Source organism: Narcine bancroftii, chromosome 4 (genome assembly GCF_036971445.1).
Source record: "Narcine bancroftii isolate sNarBan1 chromosome 4, sNarBan1.hap1, whole genome shotgun sequence".
In the NCBI taxonomy this organism is placed as follows: domain Eukaryota; kingdom Metazoa; phylum Chordata; class Chondrichthyes; order Torpediniformes; family Narcinidae; genus Narcine; species Narcine bancroftii.
Window position 1 is genome coordinate 208,028,016 of NC_091472.1, and position 15,558 is coordinate 208,043,573.

A 15,558-nucleotide genomic window follows, 5' to 3' on the forward strand; every position below is an offset into this window, starting at 1 on the left:
GTTTTCAGGGATTAGAGAGGGATTTTATTTGTTTGGAAAATTGGGCTGAAAGATGGGAGATGGAATTTAATGTAGAGAAGTGTGAGGTGCTTCATTTCGGAAAAATATAATCAAAATAGGACATATGTAGTAAAGGGGAGGACATTGGGGAATGCACAAGAACAAAGAGATCTTGGAGTTATGGAGCAGCGTTCTTTGAAGGTGAATTCCCATGTTGACAGGGTGGTTAAGAAGGCATTTGGTAAGTAATTATGAAAGGAAGATAGACTAGATGCAAGTAGACTTTCCCCCTGCGAACAGGGGAGGTTGAAACAAGAGGGCACAAGTATGGGGGCAAAATTTTAGGAGCAACATTAGAGGATGCTTCTTCACTCAGAGAGTGGTGGCTGAATGGGATAATCTTCCGGAGGAAAGAGTTGAGGCAGAGTCATTTCTTTCATTTAAGAGGAGGCTGGATATATATATGGATAGGAGGGGGTTGGACGGTTATGGGCGGAGAATAGGCGAGGGGATCTAGTGGAGTTGTTTGAGTGAACCGGCGTCGACTTGAAGGGCCGAGGTGGCCTGTTTCCATGCCATAAACTGTTATATGGTAACAGGATAAGAGAAAGTGTGACCCAGATACAGCTAGAGGTGTTTGGTCCAACAGACTGGAGTGTGGATAGAAGAGATTCTACCCACCAGGACCAGGGAAGGATGTGGTCAGGTGGGGTTGTTTTCCTGGAATGAACGGTTGATGGAGGTGTGAGGGTGTGAGACATTAAACAGGGGACAAGAAGGAGTTGTTCTCAGCAGTCATGAGGAGGTGGAGGTCAGGGATGCAATGACACAGTCAGGTCATGTGGGCTTCAGTGAGGGGATGTGTGGGGGAGCGGTGAGGAAGCAATTCCAAGAAAACCTGAATATCAAGACGTACCATTGAGGATTTGATGAGAGAAAAAGCAGGTAGCAGATCCTGACCAATGAGGACAGGTGAGGCCTTCAGAGAAGGTGGGACCATGCAGCACATGAAGGTTGGAGCTGTTGTGCATAGTGTAGACATTTGCCACAGGAAACTCCATTTGACCCATGTTGTCTGTGCTGCCTGCCATGTTCTCTGTCCATCCATCCCCGGTCTCTTCATCTGTCTGTCCAAATTTCTCTTTAGTGTTCCTGTCAGATCTACTTCCAACCCCACCCTGTCGCATATTCCTGACACCGGCCACTCTCTGTTCTTTATTTTTCTATGTATTTATTGAAATTGAAAATCCACATTGAAAAACACAGAGTACTTAAGAATATATATTGAAAGGAAAATATTTATTTACACTTCGATCATAGCTTTCCATCCATTCTCAAACAAATTATATTATTGTAGAATTTTATTATAAAAAGAAAAGCTAGGCCACTACCAAAAATAAAGAGTAATAAATAAATGACGTTATTAGTCAACACCTCTGCATTAATACCAAATCAAAAATTTGGAAAGTAATTCAAAAAGCGTCCCCAGAGTGTTTGATAATTTAAATAAAAATTGGAAATTGAGCATCTAACCTTCTCTCTATGTAAACGTGACTATGTCACATAGCCATTGAGCACGAGTAGGTGGAGCACGTCCTTCCATTTGAGCAACACTGCCCGCCGAGCCATAAGAGAATTAAAAGGTAATACATGCAAATCAGATGCCATTAAAGTTTTGCCCTTCTCTCCATCAATGTCAAACAAGGCAGTTTATGGATTAGGCTTAAAATTAACTTTAAAAATACTGAAAATGTTGAAATCTTTCATTCCAGCATGTCCCAAATCACTGGCATGTCCAAAACATAAAAGCAGGATAGTGCTTAGACATGTGGGCCCTATGGACTACTTTAAATTGTATGGAAAGTTTAAAGACATAATTAGGAAAAAATCTCAGTGAACCAAAATGTTTTCTAAATTGTATCCAGATCCTCAAAGTACGTATAACCTCCTGGTTGTCAGTTACTTTAATAAAAAGTATAGGAAGGGAGGATCCAAGAAGAGAAATAATGGAAAATTTTGTGACAATTGGATTCCAAAGAGAGGCATATTAGACAGTCTTCACAGTTATTATAATATGACCCAAATGTAAGATTTTGTACATAATCAGACCTAAAGTTTGGTAAGGCTAGACCTCCATTCCTTTTACATTTTTGTAGATGGAATTTATTTAGGTGAGCGTATTTGTTCTTTAATATATAAGAAGATAAGATTCTGGGCTTCATTAATAGGGATATTGTGTGTAAGAGTACAGAAGTCATATTGCAGCTTCAAACGTCCCTTGTGAGACCACATTTGGAATATTGTGTCCAGTTCTTGTTGCCTCATTATAGGAAGAATGTGAAAGCTATGGAGAGGGTGCAAAGGAGATTTAACAGGATGTTTCCTGGTTTGGAGGGCATGTCTTATGAGGCAAGGTTGGCAAAGCTGGAACATTTCTCTGGTGCGACCACATTGAAAGTACTCTATTTGGGGGGAGTCACGTGATGGAGTAGTGGCCGGACGGTGAACTCCAGCCCTCTCCAGAAAAGTCGGAAAAAACAAAGGAAAACACAAAGGCACAGAAATAAAAGTTAAAGAAAAGTGAGTATAAAGGTGGAAAGAAGATGACGACAAAAAAAGAAAAATCAAAACCAACGGTAAGAAGAGAGGAAGAGAAGACAACGGAGGAAGAAGGAGAAGGCCTTACCTGTTCGAAGAGGCCCGCGGTGGAGAGAGAAACCCGCTCCCTCAGGTCGGTAGAAAGTGGACTACAAAAATGGCTCGTAGAGCCGAGTAAAAGTGCGCAACCACGCATGCGCGGTGCGCATGAAAAAAAACACACCGACGGGAGGGGTGACCAACTGGGGAGTCGATCTCCACAGCCGGCAATGACAGCTGCAGAACACCTGCAGCAAGAAGAGAACACAGAAGACAATGAAAACAAGAAAGAAGAGAAGAAAAGGGCAACAAAGAAACAACAGATGGCCAACCCAGAGGAAGAAGAAGAGGAAGAGGAAGAGTACAGTGAAATAGAAGAAGGGAAAGGCAAGATAAAGGATATACTTTCTCTTATTAAAGAATACATGGAGTCATTTAAAGAATGGCAAACACAGGAATTTAATGATTTAAGAAGAAGAATAAACAACACAGAAGAGAAAATGAATAAAATAGATATGACCTTAACAGAAATGGGAAAGAAAATGGACAAGATGGAAGAGCGGGAAGCAGCAGTAGAAATGGAGGTAGAGGACTTAAAAAAGAAATTAGAGGAATCTAATAAAAAAGTTATAGAGACACAAGAACTGTTAGCTCAGAAAATAGATACAATGGAAAATTATAACAGAAGAAATAACATAAAGATAGTGGGCCTTAAGGAAGATGAAGAAGGCAAGAATATGAGAGAGTTTATAAAAGATTGGATCCCTAGGATCCTAAGATGTCCAGAACTACAGCAAGAAATGGAAATAGAAAGGGCACATAGAGCATTGGCCTTTAAACCACAACCACAACAAAAACCAAGATCTATTTTAGTAAAATTCCTAAGATATACTACAAGAGAAAAGGTACTGGAGAAGACAATGGAAAAAGTAAGAGAGGGCAACAAGCCACTGGAGTACAAAGGGCAAAAAATCTTCATTTATCCAGATATAAGTTTTGAACTCCTAAAGAAGAGAAAGGAGTTCAATACAGCAAAGGCGATTTTATGGAAGAAAGGGTATAAATTTATACTAAAGCATCCAGCGGTATTGAAAATATTTATTCCAGGACAACAAAACAGACTATTCTCGGATCCAGAAGAAGCACGAAAATTTGCAGAACAATTACAAAATAGACTGAGGGATGAAGACGTGTAATGAGAGCAAAAATGACCACGATTTATATGTATGTGGGTAAAGAGGTATAAGTGTGCATATGTATAATGTGCATACGTGAATGTATCCGTATTTAGAGGAAAATATAGATAGTATAGACAAGAATTAATAAGGGAAGGAAATGGAATAGAGGGAATAAGGAGGGAACTAAAAGAGTGACCTTTGTTACATATGAAAAGTGAAATCTTTTCTGGGGGGGGCTGGGTGGGGAGGAGTTGCGGTCACTGCAAAATCAGCTGATGCTTGCGAGTGAATTCGCAAACCCAAATGGAGAGGGGAGATGTGGTTGTCCGACAAGGGATAAAGGACAACTCAGGAGGGGAAGGGGAGATTGGGGCTAAAGAAGTTTTAAATAGGAGAATAAGGAAAATGTTTGATGTTTTAGGAATGTTGTCTTGTAAAGAGTTGAAAATAAGAAAACAGAAATGGAAAAGGAGGAAAGGTAATGATGGAAAAACGGAAAGAGAAGATAAACAAAATATAAAATGGCTACGCTGAACTATATGACTTTAAATATTAATGGAATACATAACCAAATTAAAAGGAAGAAACTGCTAAATTTACTGAAAAAAGAAAAAATTGATATAGCATTTGTGCAAGAAACACACTTAACTGAATTGGAGCACAAGAAATTAAAGAGAGATTGGGTAGGACATGTAACAGCAGCTTCGTATAACTCAAAAGCAAGAGGAGTGGCTATATTAATTAGTAAAAATGTGCCATTTAAAATAGAAGAGGAAATAATAGATCCAGCAGGGAGATATGTAATGATAAAATGTCAGATATATTCGGAGTTTTGGAATCTACTCAATGTATATTCACCTAACGAAGAAGATCAAAAGTTTATGCAAGATATCTTTTTGAAGGTAGCAAATACGCAAGGGAACATAATAATAGGAGGGGATTTCAACCTGAATTTGGATTCAAATATGGATAAAACTGGGAAAAAAATTAACAGAAAGAACAAAGTAACCAAATTTATAATTAAATCAATGGAAGAAATGCAACTTTTGGATATATGGAGGAAACAACACCCAAAAGAAAAGGAATATTCATATTACTCGGCTAGACATAAAACATACTCAAGAATAGACCTATTTTTGTTATCAGCTAGTATGCAAGATAGAGTAAGAAAAACAGAATATAAAGCTAGAATACTATCGGACCATTCACCCTTAATATTGACAGTAAAGCTAGAGGACATCCCTCCAAGAATGTATAGATGGAGATTAAACCCCATGTTACTTAAAAGGCAGGATTTTAGAGAATTTATTGAAAAACAAATAAAAATGTATTTTGAAATAAATACGGAATCAGTGGAAGATAGGTTTATACTATGGGATGCAATGAAAGCATTCATTAGAGGGCAAATAATAAGTTATGTAACCAAGATGAAGAAGGACTATAATCAGGAAACAGAGCAGTTGGAAAGGGAAATAGTAAATATAGAAAAAAAATTAGCAATGAAGGAAGATACAACTAAAAGAAGAGAATTGGCGGATAAAAAAATAAAACATGAAACACTACAAACATATAAGGTGGAGAAGAATATAACGAAGACAAAACAGAAATATTATGAACTGGGTGAAAAAACGCACAAAATCCTAGCATGGCAGCTTAAGACAGAACAAGCTAAGAAAATGGTATTGGCATCAAGGAAAAAAGACAACCAAATTACATATAATCCAAAAGAAATTAAGGAAAACTTTAGAGAATTTTATGAACAATTATACCGAACTGAAAACGAAGGGAAAGAAGGGAAAATAGATGAATTTCTGACTAAAATTGAACTACCAAAACTACAAATAGAGGAACAAAATAAATTAACAGAACCATTTGGAATAGTAGAAATACAAGAGATAATAAAAAAAATTACCAAATAATAAGACACCAGGAGAGGATGGACTTCCAATAGAATTCTACAAAACATTTAAAGACTTATTAATTCCGCCCCTCCTGGATGTAATCAACCAGATTGATGAAACACAAAGCTTACCAGATTCATGTAAAACAGCAATAATTACAGTAATACTAAAGCAAAGGAAAGATCCACTCTTACCAGCGTCATATAGACCAATATCTTTACTAAACACAGATTATAAGATAATAGCTAAACTATTAGCAAACAGATTAGCAGAGCATGTACCGAAAATGGTAAATTTAGACCAAACTGGATTTATCAAAAAAAGACACACAACAGACAATATTTGCAAATTTATTAACTTAATTCATGCAGTAGAAGGAAATAAAGCACCTACAGTAGCAGTTGCTTTAGACGCAGAGAAGGCCTTTGACAGAGTAGAATGGAATTATTTGTTCAAAGTATTGCAAAAATTTAGTTTACCGAGAAGTATATTAATTGGATTAAAGCATTATATAAGGGACCGTTAGCGAAAGTGACAGTAAATGGACATGTATCAAAGCAATTTAACTTAAGCAGGTCAACGCGGCAGGGATGCCCACTATCACCTTTATTGTTTGCGTTAGCTATAGAACCACTAGCAGAATTGATAAGAATAGATAATAATATAAAAGGAATAAAAATAAAAGACAAGGAATATAAAATCAGTCTTTTTGCGGATGATGTTATAGTGTACTTAACAGACCCAGAACTATCAATAAAAGAATTATATAAGAAATTGAAGGAATATGGAGAAGTGTCAGGTTACAAGATAATCGTAAATAAAAGTGAAGCAATGCCTATGAATAATGCGGATTTCTCTAAATTTAAGAAGGAATCTCCATTTAGATGGCAAATGCAGGCAATAAGATACCTAGGTGTACAAATAAACAAAAATCTCGGCCAACTATATAAACTCAATTATTATCCACTAATGAAAAAATTACAGGACGATTTAGAGCATTGGAAAGATTTACCACTAACACTAATAGGAAGGATAAACTGTATTAAAATGAACATTTTCCCAAGGATATTATACTTATTTCAGGCATTGCCAATACAACTGACAGAAAAATTCTTCAAGGAGTTAAAGAAAATAATAAGGAAATTTTTATGGAGAGGGGGGAAACCGAGGATAGCACAAGGAGGCTTACAACTGCCAAACTTTAAAAATTATTATAGAGCCGCACAATTAAGATACCTATCAGATTTTTATCAAACAAGGGAAAAACCAGACTGGACGAGATTAGAATTAGATAAAATAGGGGAAAAGATACCTGAACACATATTATATAAATGGGATGAAAAATTGGTACAACATAGAACTTCTCCAGTATTACATCATCTCCTCAATATTTGGAAGAAGATTCATGTAGAAAGAAATAAAACAAATTATTAATTACCAAAACTAATATTGACGCAAAACAAGTTACTCCCTTTTACAATAGATAACCTTTCCTTTAGAGAATGGGACAAAAAAGGGATTAAAAGAATAGAAAATTGTTTTTCAGGAAATAGATTCTTATCCTTTGAACAAATGAAAGATAAGTACAATATAACTCAAGATACAGCGTTGCCATATTACCAATTGAGATCCTACTTGAAGGATAAATTAGGAAGCAGTTTGAGTTTGCCAGAGGCAAGTAACCTTGAATATGTGATTACAGATACAATGATAATCAAAAGATTTATAACAAATATGTATATTAAACTGCAAGAAAAGGAGAATGAGGAAACAAATGGTAAAACTAAGCAAAAATGGGAACAAGATTTAAATATAAAGATAAAAAAAGGAAACATGGGAGAAATTATGTTCTGGAACGATGAGAAATACAATAAATACGAGGCTACGTATGATACAATATAACTGGATACACAGACTATACATTACACCTCAAAAGTTAAATAAATGGGACCTAACAGTATCTGATAGATGTTTTCGATGTAAAAAAGAAATGGGAACAACAATTCATGCAATCTGGACATGTGAGAAAGTAGAAAAATTTTGGGAAGATCTCAACCAGATATTAAATAAAATAACAGAAAACAATATACCAAAGAATCCAGAGATCTTTCTCCTAAGTAACATAAAAAACAAAGAATTTGGAATTGATTTGGAGGATGCACAAAAAAGATTTGTTAAGATAGCTCTAGCCGTAGCAAAAAAATGTATTATGTCAACCTGGAAATTGGAAGATAATTTGAAAATACAACAATGGTATATAGAAATGAATAAATGTATTCCATTGGAAAAAATAACATATAGTTTAAGAAATAATATTGAAATATTTGAACAAATATGGGAGCCTTACATTAAATACAATAGCGAAAACCTACCGGGGACAATCATTACCTAAGTTGATGGAAGGAGAAGGAAAGAAAAGAATGGACTCAGTAGAATTTCTGGTGTTTTTTTTTTGTTGAGTGACAACATTGTCTGACTGGTTTAATGTATCCTAGATTGTATACCTTAAATGGATGGGGGGGGGGGGGTGGGGGGGTGGGTTGGGAGGAGGGGGGGGGGGAGAAAATGTCACTGTATATGTGTGAAAAGGAAAAAGTGTGTATCATGGCTAATGTGATTTATGGTGTGAAAAATAAAAAAATTTAAAAAAAAGAGAGTACTCTATTTAATTCTGGTCACCTCATTATAGGATATGGAACCTATGGAGAGGGTGCAGGGGAGATTTACCAGGTTATTACCTTGATTGGAAAATAACTCTTATGAACCAAAGTTAGTAGAGCTGGGACTTTTATCTTTGGAGCTTAGGATAATGGGAGACTAAATAGAAGTCTACAAGATAATGAGAGGCATAGATAGGGTGGACATTCAGCACTTGTTTCCCAGGACACAAACAGTAGAGGACAGAGGACATAAAGTATGTACAAAGTGAGGGGAGGGGAGTTTAGGGGAGACATCAGAGAAAAGTTTTCACAAAGCATTTTGGGTGCCTGGAATTCAACTCTGGCATTGTGGTGGAGCTAGAAACATTAGGGGCATTTAAAAACTGGTACATGGATGGAAGAAGAATAAAGGATTACAGGGTAGAGAAGGCTTAGGACTTTTTAAAAGAAATATATGTATTGTCACAATGTTGAGGGCTGAAGGGCATGTTCTGTGCTGTAGTGTTCTGTGTTTAATCATGCAGGCCAGTGGCACCATCGGTGGGTCTGCTTTAAAGCAGGCTGGGGCAATGCTGAGGTGAGCCATGGTGGGGTCTCTGTCATGAGGGACACAGACAAGTACTTTTGTGAGTGGGGAATCCAGAATGGTGCCAGGATCACGGAGTTCATTTGATAGATTTAAAGAACTTGGGATTCTTTAGATGTCCTGCCCGGCGTCAGCTTCCAAAATCTTGCATGTACTGCCTCATCCCTTTTCAAATCCATTTGCAAATTCTCATCATCCAAAGTTCCTGAACCTTTCCATCCCTGTTTTTATTCCTCACAAGAAGATGAGGATCCTGAATTCTAACCAAGTGGACTTTAGACAACTCCCAGTGTCAGATGTTAACATCTGCAATAACAGCTCCAGACCCACAATCACAGTTCCTGCGCAATATTGTCAGACTTGGTCTTTTAACACTTTACGCCAAATATCAGTCTGTTCAAGAACAATTGTAAAAACTACAGAGTAAGATAACTGGTCCAAATATGCATTCCCATGGGAAACTGGCTCTTTTCCCTATTCAAGGACAAGTCTGCATTATCCCTGGACAGAGTATCAAGAGTTTAAAGAAGCCCCCACCAACGATGCAAATCCAGCCTCTGGTACTCGGTGGCGAGGAAATTAAATAACTCACCACAACAACCATCAGGAGTTACTTTCTGTGAAGACAACTTAAAAACGAAGCAGCAGTGAAAAGATCCCTGGTGGACAAAGGAATTTTATTTTATTTTACAGCAATATTGAGCACAAGAGGGTAACCAGGGTAAGATTAGGAACTAAAAGAGTGAAGTGCGTGTGGAGCCAGAGGATGTGGGTGAGGTCCAAAACAAATATTTCTCATCAGTATTCACTGAGGCATTGTAATAAGAGATTTCTGGGTAGGAGAGAGTGATGCTCCGGACCATATTTAAATTAAGTAAGAACTCTGTGACCACAGCTGAATGATGGATCAACGAGGTGTATTCCAGGGTACTGGTGGGGTAAGGGAGGAGATTGCTGGGATACCAACACTGGCCACAGGTGAGGTGTCGTGCCAACGTGACTGGAGGACAGCAACTGCAGACCCTTCATTCAAGGGTAAACCAACTAATTACAGGCCAGTGAGTCTAACATCAGTGACTGAATGAAGTCATGAATGACTGAGAGTTTATTTTCAGATTCAGAAGGACAAGGGAGAGATGTAATGAAAGTCTTACTTGCAGCAGCTTCCCAGTTGTGACAAACAGAAATTAAGATGCCATGAAGATGAAAAGCAAATTCTAATGTGCCCCTGGACAACAAAATGGGCCGTATCATCCCCAGGCACCTGCCGTTGTCCGTCCGCCACGACGAGGAGCTCAACAAAGTCCTTGGAAGGGTGAGCATCACTCAGGGCGAGGAGCTGCCCAAGAAACCCAGCGGAGACAGTAAAGCCAAGAGCAAGTGAATTGCAGAATTATTGATCTGATGAACCAAAGCCTCTTTTCAGAGCCACTCATAGTATCTGTGGAAGGGCAACCACTGGCTACGCGAGTGCAAGGCATTTGCACTCGGTGTATTTGTCACTACTGATTCTCCACCCTGACGCCTGGTCTGCCCTTCTGATGTGGTTCCTACCCCCTGGATTGTTCAACGATTTGTCTCTGTTGACCCTTGTACCTCCTGGGCGATTTATACAAAGGAATGAGGAAATGCTCACACTGGCACCTCTTATTGGTTCTGCGGGAATGCAGAGGCGCGTTTGTGATTGGTGGAGCAGGTCTTCACCTCGTTGATTACATAGAAAAAGCCTGAACATATAGGTGGCTCATTCACCAATGAATGGCAAAAAATCACCACGGTAAATACCCACATCACAGCAAGGCCTTGACTTTTGAAAAGCTCCCCAAAGAAAAAATATCTGACAAATTACCTTAAAAATCCGGAATCCAACACAATCCTGATGCTGTGAGACCAGCTGAATTCCTCCTGCATTTATGTCTGTGATTACCTGCATTGGAGGAGATCCAAGGAGAAAGTGGGATAGATGTTTTCTCGTTTCCCAGAGTGATGGGAGTGGATGCAGAAGAGGAACAGAGTCTGTTTCCCATGGGGGGGGGGGGGGGTGAGACTGGGGTGAATGGGTTGCAGGTTAGAAATAGGGGATTTAAAGTGAGCTGAAGATAAATATTTCAAATACAGCGTAATTGGTGTCTTGAATGAACCGCCAGAGGATGTGGTCGAGACAAGAACATTAACAACATTTCAGAGGCATCTGCAGAATTACTTGAATGAACAGGACATTGAGAGAGTTGGAATTAATGTGGGCAGGTGGATTTGATGTAGATAGTCATCACAAACATGTTGGGCCATAATCACTGGTTTCTCAGTCTTCAAACCCCTGGTAATAAGACTCCACCCTGTCTGCAGTGGACTGGCCTAGAGTGGCCCTTCATTCTGAGCTTGCATCATTTCAATTGTGAATCTGTAGGGGTCATCAACTGCATCCGGTGCTCCCATTGGGTCCTTCTCTGGATCAGAGACAGCGCGTAGATTGGGAGATGCTTTGCTGAGCACCTTCCCTCTGTCCACACTAGTGACAGAGAACATGTGGTGGCCAACCAATTCCATAATGTCAGTCCATGATCTCATGTACTGAAAAACCAAAGACACTTGTAAGTAAGACGACGAACACCTACTAATTCATCTGGGCACTCACCAACCAGAACATATTAACATGGACATCTCCAGTTTCCTACTCTGGGTCTCTTTCTTTCCCCTCTCTGTCACCTTTCCTCCATCTCCCACCTCCTTTTCCTATCCTACCATCTACAACAAACAATCTAATCTTTTCTCTCTTCTACCCTCCCAACTGTATATTTGTGACCTCCTATCTGTTATCCTTCCTTGACAATTCCTCCATCCTCTCTTATTCTCCACTCCTCTCCCCACCTTGACGAAGGCCCCAGGCCCAAAACATTGCACTCGACACCAACCTCTGCAGACTTTCTTGTTTAACTTAGTTAAATCTTGGTTTAATCTTCGATCGATACACAATAGTTCTGATTAATTTCTTAAACTGTGTAGAAATGTTCAAATAATATGGGGACAGGATCATTGGAAGAAAGACCACACTTGTCCATCATTATGTTGAAGCCACACAAAGGTGTTTGGACACTCTTGACTAGAAGAGGTAAAGAAATGGTTATGACATTGTACAAAGAGCTCTCACTGTGAGTTTGTACCCAAATCATCCATCATGCAAGTCACAGGAGATACTGCTAAAAAGCAGAATGCAATATATATTGCCAATAGTTTTGAGCATTTTGGAGATTTTAGTCCGAATGCTTTGGTCAGCAGCACAGAACAAATATGAGCACATTGACGGTCGCTTTGACAATCTTATTTTCAACCAATGTTCAGGAAGGTTAAAAAAAGTGGACTGTACAATCAGTCAGCCTTTGGTTTGTTCTCACCTTATTTGTAACCCAAAGTCCAATTTCACCTACTGTTAATGAAACAGTTGATTTGCTTTCTCTCCAAGTAAAATACAGCCAGTTTAGTGGGTGAGTTTTGGATTTGCTAATGCATCTGTCATATAAAATCAGAGAACATGACAAAACTTCAAGGCCACGAGGTTGCGCCAACCTAATCCACAATTTATTTTTTCCTGACTTCACTCCCACCCCCCTTGAATCAATAAGTTTTTTGAATATCCTTATTATCCCAGCCAACACACACCACTCTGAGTAAAATACTCAACTCTGACCTCTCCATTCACCTTAAACAGATTTTATTTATGAATTTTAAACCAGAAGGATTACTATTGTATTAAACTGCTCCAGGCTCTTCTATTTCTTAAAAAATAGTGTCTGAGCTGTTGGGGTTGATAAACATTGTGATAAATGGAGCAGAAGATGTGGAAAATGAGCAAATATCACCATTGAGTGAAAGTGAACAGAAAACAGAACGAGATCACAGAATAGCTTGAAGCAAGTCGTTGTGTTCATTCGGGCATTAAAGAGGAAGCAGCAAATAGAGGAAGTTCAGAGATGGGGGTTGAGAGGACAGAACTGGGGTATCAAATCCTAATGGGGAAGGGAGGGAAACATGACGGGACAAGGGGAGTGAAACACCTAAATGAGTGAGGGTCAGACACCTCGTCTCCTTTCCCCCTGCAGCAAGGAGCCATCGAGGCACAGTAACCATATAACCATTAACAGGCACAGCACTTTTCGTCTGGCGGGCTAGTGGCTCTTAAAAGAGCCGTTGGTGGTTGTTGGTGTCGAGGCAGGGTTCAGGCGCGCTCCCCGCGGATGCGACGGGCCAGTTGGATATCCTTGGGCATGATGGTAACGCGCTTGGCGTGGATGGCGCAGAGGTTGGTGTCCTCGAAGAGCCCCACCAGGTAAGCCTCGCTGGCCTCCTGCAGGGCCATGACGGCCGAGCTCTGGAAGCGCAGATCCGTCTTGAAGTCCTGGGCGATCTCCCGCACCAGGCGCTGGAAGGGCAGTTTGCGGATGAGCAGCTCGGTGGATTTCTGGTAGCGCCGAATCTCCCTCAGAGCCACAGTGCCGGGTCTGTAGCGATGGGGCTTCTTCACTCCGCCCGTGGCGGGAGCGCTCTTCCGCGCCGCTTTGGTGGCCAACTGTTTGCGAGGAGCTTTCCCTCCGGTCGATTTGCGCGCTGTCTGCTTCGTCCGGGCCATTCTCAATTCAATAAGCGACACGCACAAGGAGTACAATGAGAAAACCGGCTCTGGCGACAGCTTATATAGAGTGGGTCTGCATCCGCCCCAGGGCTTTGACTGGCTGACATCGACATGCCAATCATCTTATTCCAGGTCTGCGATTCGACCCGCCATCTCATGACAGCCGGGGCCGTTTCACATCTGTGGCAGGAGTAGGTGAATGTGAGTCTGGAGTTCGGATTCATCCAATCAGAGAGAGAGAAAGAGAGCGCACAGGCTCTTCGATACCGTGTGATTGGCTGCAGTTTCGTTTCAAATCCCCCGCCAATTTCCGAACTGGCCCCGAAATAATGGGGTCGGGGAGGTTACAAAGAAATTCTTCCCCTGAAATGAGGGAAAGCCTCCTGATCAATTAATGAACCCTGACTTTGATGTTTTTTGTCGATTCCCTTTGGATGATGACTGGATCTGCTCCCCACCCCACTGTGTGTGACGAGTGGTGCGGACTGACTGAACCGCAGCTGGAGCTGAGGGGGGGGGGGGGGGGTGATTCAGCTGTGCCGGATACTGGGGAGAAGCGGCTGTTACCCATTGGGAAGTTTCCAGCCGGTTTTCGTGTGCGTGCATTAATAACGTGTTATGCGGGGAAGGCGGCGGCGGAATGGTTTGGAGGAACGCCTTGGGCTGTCGATCAGTCCTTTCTTGAATCTGCGATGGCTGTTGGCCGAACCTCCCCTTTCCTCTCGGTCACCTCTGATCAGCTGTTGATCGGATGGAGTGGAAATGCACGCTGTGGGCACAATGAATAAGGTCTCGTTGCCAAGCTCGTTTCGCTGCCGGGACTCAGCTCCCTCTGTTAGCCGATGTGCGGCTCTTACAAGAGCCTTTGTTTGCTTGCGGGGAGAATGCACGGAGTTCTTCAGCCGCCGAAACCATAGAGAGTGCGGTCCTGGCGTTTCAGACCGTACACCACATAACATGGCGATGACGGTCTTGCGCTTGGCGTCCTCGATGTAGGTGACCCCATCCCTGATCACATTCTCCAGGAAAACCTTCAGCACCCCGCGGGTCTCATCGTAGATCAGCCCCGAGATCCGCTTGACTCCGCCACGCCGAGCCAGGCGGCTGATGGCGGGCTTGGTGATGCCCTGGATGTTATCACGGAGCACTTTACGGTGCCGCTGTCTCCGCCTTTGCCCAGTCCTTTGCCTCTACAAGACATGATGCCGCTTCAGTGACAGAGCCACTGCGGCTGTCTGCTCTTCGACACAGCACCCCGACCTGCACGAGAAACGTGCAGAGTAAAGGGGAGGGGACGAGACGGGGCCAGAGTGACGGCAGAGCGGAGAGCGGCCTCTCATCTTCCAGCTCCGCCCTGGGTCGTGCAGCCGCCAATTGCCTACCGTTTATCGGCAGCAGAACCGAAACAGGGTATGGGCGCAGCAGACACGCTCTTTATTTCATGGGACTGAGGAGCAGAAGTGGTCATCCGGCCCTTCGATGCTGCCCCACCGCCGTCCAATGAGATCAGAGCTGACCTGGCCGTGGCCTCAGCTCCATTCACCCTCCTGTTCTCCAAAACACTTAATTCCCCTCTTATAAATAAAATATATTTGCCCGTGTCTCAAACAGATTGAAGGAGGTTGCCTCTACTGCTTCACAGGGAAGAGATTTCCATGGATTTACTCATCTCTGGAAAAAACAGTTCCTCCTCCTCCTCATCTGGCTTCTCAGTGTCCTCCCCGAATCTTCAATGCACGTCCTCGAGTTCCAGACTCCGGCCATTTCACCCCCGAAACCTGCCTCCTCTGCCCGACTGGTCCGCAGTCTACCGCCTTAACCTGGCCACTGTGGGGAACCTACCTGCGTTGGGCAGCGGGGATTCTCCACGCGTGTCCCCCTCTCACTGACTCTCTCCCCCGGAATCTGCCCGAGACGTGGCGGCTACAGCGAATTTACTGAGGATCGCGGAGTTTAAAGGAAATGATTC

The 15,558-nt window shown here is 41.6% G+C and overlaps 2 protein-coding genes across 2 annotated transcripts; both read right to left on the reverse strand.

Annotated features, from left to right (window-relative positions):
- Nucleotides 1-9,629: 9,629 nt before the first annotated feature.
- LOC138761523 (histone H3) lies at nt 9,630-14,190 on the reverse strand. Its single transcript, XM_069933792.1, has one exon. It carries the CDS (start codon nt 13,584-13,586, stop codon nt 13,176-13,178), a length of 411 nt encoding a protein of 136 aa, XP_069789893.1. The 5' UTR covers nt 13,587-14,190; the 3' UTR covers nt 9,630-13,175.
- Nucleotides 14,191-14,408: 218 nt separating this feature from the next.
- Nucleotides 14,409-15,556, reverse strand: LOC138761524 (histone H4 type VIII-like). Its single transcript, XM_069933793.1, is given in 3 exon segments — nt 14,409-14,544; nt 14,546-14,754; nt 14,757-15,556. Coding segments are annotated over 3 exon segments (300 nt in total). The 5' UTR covers nt 14,791-15,556; the 3' UTR covers nt 14,409-14,487.
- Between the last annotated feature and the right edge of the window lie 2 nt (nt 15,557-15,558).